The following is a 7,832-nucleotide window of genomic DNA, read 5'->3' on the forward strand; positions in this document are numbered from 1 at the left end:
ATATATTAAATAAAAGGGCATATATAAACGTTTATACAGTATTTTTAAAAAGAAATTCGCGCACAATAAAAAAAAAAGTTTAAAATTTCAGTATGCAGTGTAAAAATCTCTTTTATAAATGCAATTTTCATTTTTGGCTCTTTATATATGTGAGTATTTCTTTTCTAAATTATCATTTCATTTAGAATATACATTTAAAAATGAAAATTATTGTTAAAAAAAACTAAACAAAAAAAGAAGATGAAAATCATTTCATTAGAATATGTTTTTTAGTGATGACTTAATTGAGAGACTCTTTTTTATTATTTTTATATACAAATAAAGTATGTTAGACTAAGCTCTTGATGTGGTTAATTCAAGGTATTTAAGTTTGTTCACAATTTATAATTTATTTATCAAAGCTAAATGAAGGACAAAACTAAAGAAAAATGAAATTTACATTTTCTATTTTTCTTTTCCCACTTGTTATATTTACTATATTTCGTTAAATTTTTGCTTTTAAATTTAAAATATATTTTTTATTTTTATTTTATGATTTCTGAAAAAAATTAAAAAATTTTGGTAAACTTTAATCATAATTATATTTGATGTTCGAAATATTATTTGTGAAATATTTCATAAACTTGGTATAAAACTTTAATCATGGGCCACGCACAACCCGTTATTTCATGGGCCCACGACAAGCCCAAATTAATGAAAGAAGCCCAATTAAGGCAATCCCATCCTCATTCCCTTTCTTTCCTTCCAAAGCCAAAATTTCTGTAATTCAAATTCAAATTCACTACTCTAGCAAGGCCATGGCAATGGAAGTGGAACAATCACAGGTAGCCTTCCCCTACTGGAAGCCCCTTCTTAGAAAATTCGATCCCGACTCTCCTTTCTTCGCTGCTGGAAACATTGAAAGGGAACTTCTCGCCAAACAGGTATATGAATTATCTTTCAATCACAGTAATTGCAAACCCTAAAAATATGATTTTTTTTTTACCTCTACATATTTATGTGTGCTTTTATAGTTGGATTAAACCAAAATTTAATCTTTCCGTTTTGGGTGTTGTTTCATTTCCATGGAGGAACCAAAATCAAGCTATAAGTTGGTTTAGCTGAAGTTGTGTATGGTTTTGTTTAAGTCTTGTAATGACATTCAATCGATAATCTTACCATACTAACTTTTGCAGGTTGCCCTTGATTTAACTGAAGACGAGAAACATTATGTTAGGAGCTGGGTAGATGAAGATAGCAGGTAAAGAACCTATTTAATGAATATGATGATGAGTATTGAGGAATGATTTTTTTTTTTTTTTTTTTTTTTTATGTGAGCAGCATCAGAAAGCTTAAATCTTAGATGGTATTTGTTGAACTGTATTTTCGGATTGTTTCAAGTGATTAGTGACTGAATACATTGAATTGAGACAAAATGTAAAATGTGCAAGTTCTCTGGTTTAGTTAACTGATGATAAATGTGTGATAAGATAATAGAATCTCTTATGAGCCTTTTTTTATATATTTGTATTTGCTTTCCCTAACTATTGAAGTCACTCAAATCTAATGGATTGTACAGGAGTGTTTCATGCCCCATTGCTGGTTGTGGTGCACATCTGACTTCATTGGAGGATTTTGAAGATCATTACAATGCAAGGCATACTGCATCATGTTCAGTGTGCTCTAGAGTCTACCCTACATCACGACTTCTCAGCATACACATATCTGAAGCACATGACTCTTTCTTCCAGGCCAAAGTTGCACGAGGCTATACCATGGTATGTTTGTTTACTTTTATCTTGTTCAAATATTAAATGATCTCCACTTTGTCATCATTGGTATCTGATTCTGAAGCTTTATTTGCTGGTGTTTAGTATGAATGCCTTGTTGAAAGCTGCACTCTTAAGTTTAAGAACTACAAAAGTCGGCATCAGCATTTGGTGGACAAGCACAAGTTCCCCACTTCATTTGAGTTTTTCAAAAAGTCTCATGCATCCAAAAAGCTGAGGCAGAAACAGCAACGCAAACAAGCTATTCATAAGAAGACAGATACTTCGAACATGGAAGTTGAAAATGAAACGATTGATAATCTTGTTTCTGCTGTATCCAAACTAAGTACTTCAGATTCATCTCCTTCATCCATCAGCTTTGGCCGCCGCAACACTCGTGGTTTAACTTTTGTCCCTCGAGCTATTCAACGTGACAAGAGACCAGGCTCATCGTCAACTGAAACAAAGACATAGCAGCTAGAAAACATACATACTATTCAATTCAATTTTTGTATCCATGAGTGTCTTCTCCACCAAACCATCTCCCTTGAGATGTCTTGGGGCTGTAGTTCATGACATTGTCCTGTACATTAGAGTATAAAGCTCGTTCTGGTTTTGGCACTCTCATTCCTTGCTTATAATGTCTGTAGCAAGCATATTAGATTGCTTTAATTGTATTATGGCATTTGATTAAGTGAATGGAATTCATTTTGCCCTTATTATACTTTGCTCTGCAGATTTTACCATCTACAAGTTATTTATGTTCCATTTACTTTGAAAGTTGAAAAAAGAAAAGGATACACTGAAGAACCTGTAAGAACAATTTAACCTAAATGAGAACACAAGCTTCATTAAATTTTGTTAAATTTTCTAATGTACAAGGAAGAGTCATACCATCATAGAGCAATTTATGTTCTTGAACTCTAATGTTCTTTCATTACCAAATCCTCCATAGAAGCATCAGAAGCTTTTCCATCTCCGAAGTGTTAATGTTATGCAATATCTCTAGAATGAAACTATAGAAAAGAACATTACTTGGATTAGCAAGATTTACCTCCATAGAAGCAAAATTATTTAATAAAAAAGTCATAAATTAAAAATAAAAACTTTAAATATTAAGAAAGAATAAATATATTTAATTAATTCATCTTTCTATGAAAAATTTAATAAATTTTTATTGAAGCTTTATTATTATTTTTTTTTTTAAAAAAATAAGAAATCCCTAAAACTAATTTAAAAAAGGGGGTTTTATTTATACCCTATAAAATAATAAGTATACCCTATTATTAAAAAATAAATAAACTTAAATAATTTTTAAAAATTACTCTTAATATCTTTTTAAATTTTTTTCCTCACATAATTCTATGTTAATTTTGATACTTATTTTGATTTTATTTTCATATATTTTTTTTTGAATCATGTATATTTTTTTCTAAAAAAATTTTGTATAAATTTTTATTTTAATTTTTTGGTCATAATATTTAAAATATAATTTATTTTTATTTAATAGATATATTTTTTAAGTATATGATTTGAAAGAAAAAAGTTAAAAAAGTTTAATACAATTAAAGTTATAAATTTTATATAAAATAAAAATTATTAAAATAGAGAGTTTTACGAATTTTTAGAGGTGTAAAAAAAACAAACAATATGATTTTTTGAAAATTTCAGAAACATTTTTGTGCTCTCATATTGTTTTTAACAAAAAAAAAAGAAAGGTAACATTAACATATCCTAAATTTCCTTCTTAACCCTATTTTATCTTTGCTAATTAGGATTTTTTTTCCCCAAACTTTGACATGTACCAAATCATGCTCTTGAACTTTTTTTGTCGTCCCTAAACGATTGAGATTGTTAAATTTAAGGACTTTTTGACATGTACCAAATCATGCCCTGAACTTTGACATGTACCAAATCATGCCCCTAAACTTTTTTTGCCAAATTATGTACCAAATCATGCCCCTGAACTTTGACATGTACTAAAATTAGAAAAAAGTCCTTAAATCTAACAATCTCAATAATTCAGGAAAATTTTTAACAGCCAATAAAGTTCAAAAGACATAATTTGATACATGTCAAAGTTCCGAAAAAAAATCTTAGATATCCTTTATCTTTTTGTTAATCAAATGAGAAGGAAAAGTCTCCTTTTGGGTTAAGTGGTCGAAAGTAAGAAAAAAATTGAAAGCAGGGTTATATATGTAAATAAAAAAAGATTGTCCTAATATATACGAGGGGTAACCCCCATTGATTACTATTCATCGTCATATTTTCAGAGATCTAATATTTTCTAGAGAGAGAGAGAATGGATGCCATTGACTCAGTTTTCGATCCTCTGAGAGAATTCTCTAAGGATAGCATACGTCTCGTTAAGCGCTGCCACAAGCCCGATCGCAAAGGTAAATTCTTTTCTCTGTTCGATTCATAATTTTCTGCTTCTCCGATTACTTCCTTCTTTCGTTTAATTAATTTAATTTTGGGAATTTCAGAATTCTCCAAGGTTGCACTCCGTACGGCGATTGGGTTTGTGGTGATGGGATTTGTGGGCTTCTTTGTGAAGCTTATCTTCATTCCCATCAACAATATCATCGTTGGATCTGGTTAGGTATGCTCTGCATGCCGTTCTTTCTTTCGTTTTTCTCCGCCGATTGTAATCTTTAATTCTACCTATTTTTTTTTGGGCTTCGGTCTCCGATTTTGAGATGAAACAAGTTACCTGAAAAAAAAAAATTGATCTTGATTTTGAGAACTAAGATTATAAGGTAGATTTCAAAATTATCTGTATATTGCTTAAGATTCTGGACAATTTAGGTTTATAATTGGATAATTAATATTGACTTGTTTTTGTCTATAACCAATTACAAAAACAATACATACATGGGTGTTCATCGAATGCCGTTTTGATACACAATATTTTCTTCAATTGATTTGTTCTTAATCTGTTCTTAATTATTAGTTAGTGGGATGCAAAAGCTGAATGTTTTTTATTTTCCTTTTGTTGAATTGCAGTGGCCATTTTGTTAGGTGCAAGAAAGGAAGGAATTGTCAAGAAACACGACTACATTGATCAAAGATCTTAGCTACATTTTCATGTTAACTGATTAAACTAGTTGCTTGTTTGTATGGTGGTTCTTTACTTTCTCTTAGGAGAGTACTTGTTTTGTTTGGTACTTTGTAATGTGAATTTTTGTTTTGTAACACAGACCTTCTAATCTTTTGACATTTAACATAGGAGTTATTTTGACTTTTGAGTAACTAATTCCTCAATCGAGAGGAAGTTTATCTTTTCCTTTCTCCTTCATAAACCTGAAAATTTGACAGGAGGGGTTGATTTGTTTTTTGAAAATCAGAGTGATCACCCCTGAAAAATAATAAAAATAATAACAGTTGGGTTGTCTTGATCTTTGTGTTCTTATGGAGTTCGCTTAATTTGATCGAAGTTGAAACTTTTGTAAGAGAGATTAGAATGCATTAGAGGGAATCTTGTGAATGGTATAGGTTTACTTGATTTAAGGGAATTACATTTGTTCAACTTACCAAAAACCATACCAAGTTCCATTTTTAACAATAAAGAAATAGAACCTCAAAAAAAAAAAAAAACCAATAAAGAAATAGAACATCAGCTTGTGATGAACATAATTGATACACAAAATCAAAGAGTTGAAAATATATCTCAGTTGGGACTATACGAGAAAAGAGAAACAAAGGAATGGAACCAACTGAACTCTCCCTATCTGCACCTTCTGATTACAATATAACCCAAAAAGAGTTGGCATCTTCTAAGAATCAGCAAACTGGATTTTTATCGGTAGCATCTTCTTCAGCAGAAGCAAGCACTAGCTGGGGTTGAGGAACATAGCCTTCCCTTCGGGCCTTCTTGCGTTCACGTTGGAGCCTGAAGTTCTCTCTCTTTCTAGCTCTGTAGCTGTTAGGGTTCTCAGGCACCACTTCTCTTGGATATACACTCACCTATCAATTACAAAATAAACACACCATTGTTATCAGTTTAGAAATCTAATCGACTATAAGTAAGTTTCACCAGCATTATAAGAGATAAGAACCTTCTTTCTGTCAGGTCCAAACTTCTCAAATTTTACAAGTCCATCAATCAATGAGAATATTGTATGGTCTTTCCCAAGGCCTACATTCTTTCCTGCATGGAACTGAATATTCAACCAGAGCAATTTAGCTATCATAAAATAAAATCATTTCATTTTCATAAAAATTCCAGAATCAAAGCACCTCAAGCAATGGCCTCATTTCACAAACAGTTAAAGATAAATTGTTCATATGAGCATGTAAATTCCAACCATAAAAATTCCAGAATCAAACCACAATATGTCAGTGATGTGGTTGGCTTGGCTGACCCCAAAACTTCATTTCTAAAGTTGATTTAATATAAAAGATACATTTAAATGAGGCGAGGGAGAGAGAAGTAGATTGATTATACTAGTTTTATATATCAATGATTAATATATGCCAACTTGAATTTGAACTGTGCAATTCCATCAGTATTTTTGAAACCCCATAAGGATAAACAATCCCTGTCAAAAAAATTCACCTCAATTTTCTTCAACTAATCCCTAATTAGTGGTAACAATGCCACATTCAAACTAGAAACTATGCATTTGTATAATACATTCTCAATTTCAGTAACAGTTCACTGATTAGCTTCTAAATTACATAGCTGAATAAGCCCACAATTTAATCCGCAATTAAAATCGAACAAACATACCTTGGTACCCCGCTGGCGAATTATAATGGCGCCTGGTTTGGCAACCTGATCGCCATAAATCTTGACACCGAGCCTCTGGCCCTTAGAATCACGGCCATTCTTGGTACTCCCGGCTCCCTTCTTGTGAGCATTTTCAATCGTCAAGGGGAACTTTTGCGGACAGGAGAATGATAGCTTGGGACCCACTTTGATGGAACCCAAATCCCCTTTGAAGAAAGACGATGAAGAGCTTGAGGTCATGGATAGTCCTCCGAAGGCTCCGACTAGGTTGAAACTCATAGATGCAGCTGCCATCTTTGTGAAATTTGAGACTAGAAGAAAGTAGAATTCAGATTTCTGCGAAGGTTGTGAGCATGAATATGGTGATTTTGGGAAATAGGAGTTAGGGTTTCGTGGTTACGTTCTGTGTAGATAAAAGGGAATGTTACCTTTAGCTCGGTCTGTGTCTGGATAAGGAGGAAGATAGAGCGCGTGTAATAAACGGTCTTTCTGGGTTGTGAATGAGGCCATGCCACGTTGCATCTGGGATGGTCCATGTCAGCAAACATGTCTCAGCAGCTTTTAGCGATTTTCTTTAAAATTTATTTTTTTTAAATTATATGAAAGATTAAAACCCGCTATTTAATTATACTAATAATATTATGACACTAAGAAAGGTGCTATGTTTTAAATATAGAAGGAAGAATCCTGAATGAACAACTATCCACAAATGTCGATTCATTCAAACAAGAGACTGGAAAATCCTTTTCTTTGACACTGGTCTCGTAAACGAGTGAAAAATGCCTTGTTTTTCTTTTCCTTTTCCACCACTCCAAGAGCTCACTCGAAAGCGGCTAATAAATATTTGATTTGAACCGGTTCTACCCCACCCCTTCTAGTAAGTACTGGGGGAGGAAAAGAATAGTGATGACTTTTAGCAATTCCTTCTATGTTTTAAATATAGAAGGAAGAATCCTGAATGAACAACTATCTACAAATATCGATTCATTCAAACAAGAGACTGGAAAATCCTTTTCTTTGACACTGGTCTCGTAAACGAGTGAAAAATGCCTTGTTTTTCTTTTCCTTTTCCACCACTCCAAGAGCTCACTCGAAAGCGGCTAATAAATATTTGATTTGAACCGGTTCTACCCCACCCCTTCTAGTAAGTACTGGGGGAGGAAAAGAATAGTGATGACTTTTAGCAATTCTCTTATTGTATCGCTCATTCCTTGCATTCAATTTGAGCTTTCATGGACCGATTTCATACTATTAAATCGAGAACACAATTTATTAATTATCAAAAAATAATTAAGTAAACTATAATAAAATTTTAACAGTTCACAACACTTTAAGTTTTATAATAATCAAAT

General features: G+C 32.2%; 3 protein-coding genes across 5 annotated transcripts; 2 read left to right on the plus strand and 1 right to left on the minus strand.

Annotated features, from left to right (window-relative positions):
- Positions 1-726: 726 nt before the first annotated feature.
- Positions 727-2,467, plus strand: LOC115698759 (uncharacterized). The gene is made up of 4 exons (XM_030625929.2): positions 727-923; positions 1,176-1,240; positions 1,559-1,757; positions 1,854-2,467. Exons 1-4 carry the CDS (start codon positions 798-800, stop codon positions 2,220-2,222), a joined length of 759 nt encoding a protein of 252 aa, XP_030481789.2. The 5' UTR covers positions 727-797; the 3' UTR covers positions 2,223-2,467.
- A 1,514-nt stretch (positions 2,468-3,981) lies between these two features.
- Positions 3,982-4,989, plus strand: LOC115699445 (protein transport protein Sec61 subunit gamma). 2 transcript variants are annotated; one of them, XM_030626858.2, is made up of 3 exons: positions 3,982-4,144; positions 4,235-4,350; positions 4,755-4,989. In XM_030626858.2, the coding sequence occupies exons 1-2, from the start codon at positions 4,051-4,053 to the stop codon at positions 4,348-4,350; spliced, it is 210 nt and encodes a 69-aa protein (XP_030482718.1). In that variant the 5' UTR covers positions 3,982-4,050; the 3' UTR covers positions 4,755-4,989. The 2 variants fall into 2 exon arrangements, with proteins under 2 accessions (XP_030482718.1, XP_060958059.1); XM_061102076.1 differs by having other exon boundaries at positions 4,235-4,791.
- Positions 4,990-5,228: 239 nt separating this feature from the next.
- LOC115699444 (large ribosomal subunit protein bL27c) lies at positions 5,229-7,068 on the minus strand. Of its 2 annotated transcripts, XR_009683908.1 has the most exons (4): positions 6,481-7,068; positions 5,807-5,908; positions 5,364-5,714; positions 5,229-5,327 (listed from the first exon to the last, which is right to left on the minus strand). XR_009683908.1 is itself a non-coding variant. In XM_030626857.2 (3 exons), the coding sequence occupies exons 1-3, from the start codon at positions 6,772-6,774 to the stop codon at positions 5,532-5,534; spliced, it is 579 nt and encodes a 192-aa protein (XP_030482717.1). In that variant the 5' UTR covers positions 6,775-7,068; the 3' UTR covers positions 5,229-5,531. The 2 variants fall into 2 exon arrangements, 1 of the variants encoding a protein (XP_030482717.1); XM_030626857.2 differs by having other exon boundaries at positions 5,229-5,714.
- Between the last annotated feature and the right edge of the window lie 764 nt (positions 7,069-7,832).

The sequence above is a fragment of the Cannabis sativa genome, chromosome 8 (assembly GCF_029168945.1).
Source record: "Cannabis sativa cultivar Pink pepper isolate KNU-18-1 chromosome 8, ASM2916894v1, whole genome shotgun sequence".
NCBI lineage: Eukaryota > Viridiplantae > Streptophyta > Magnoliopsida > Rosales > Cannabaceae > Cannabis > Cannabis sativa.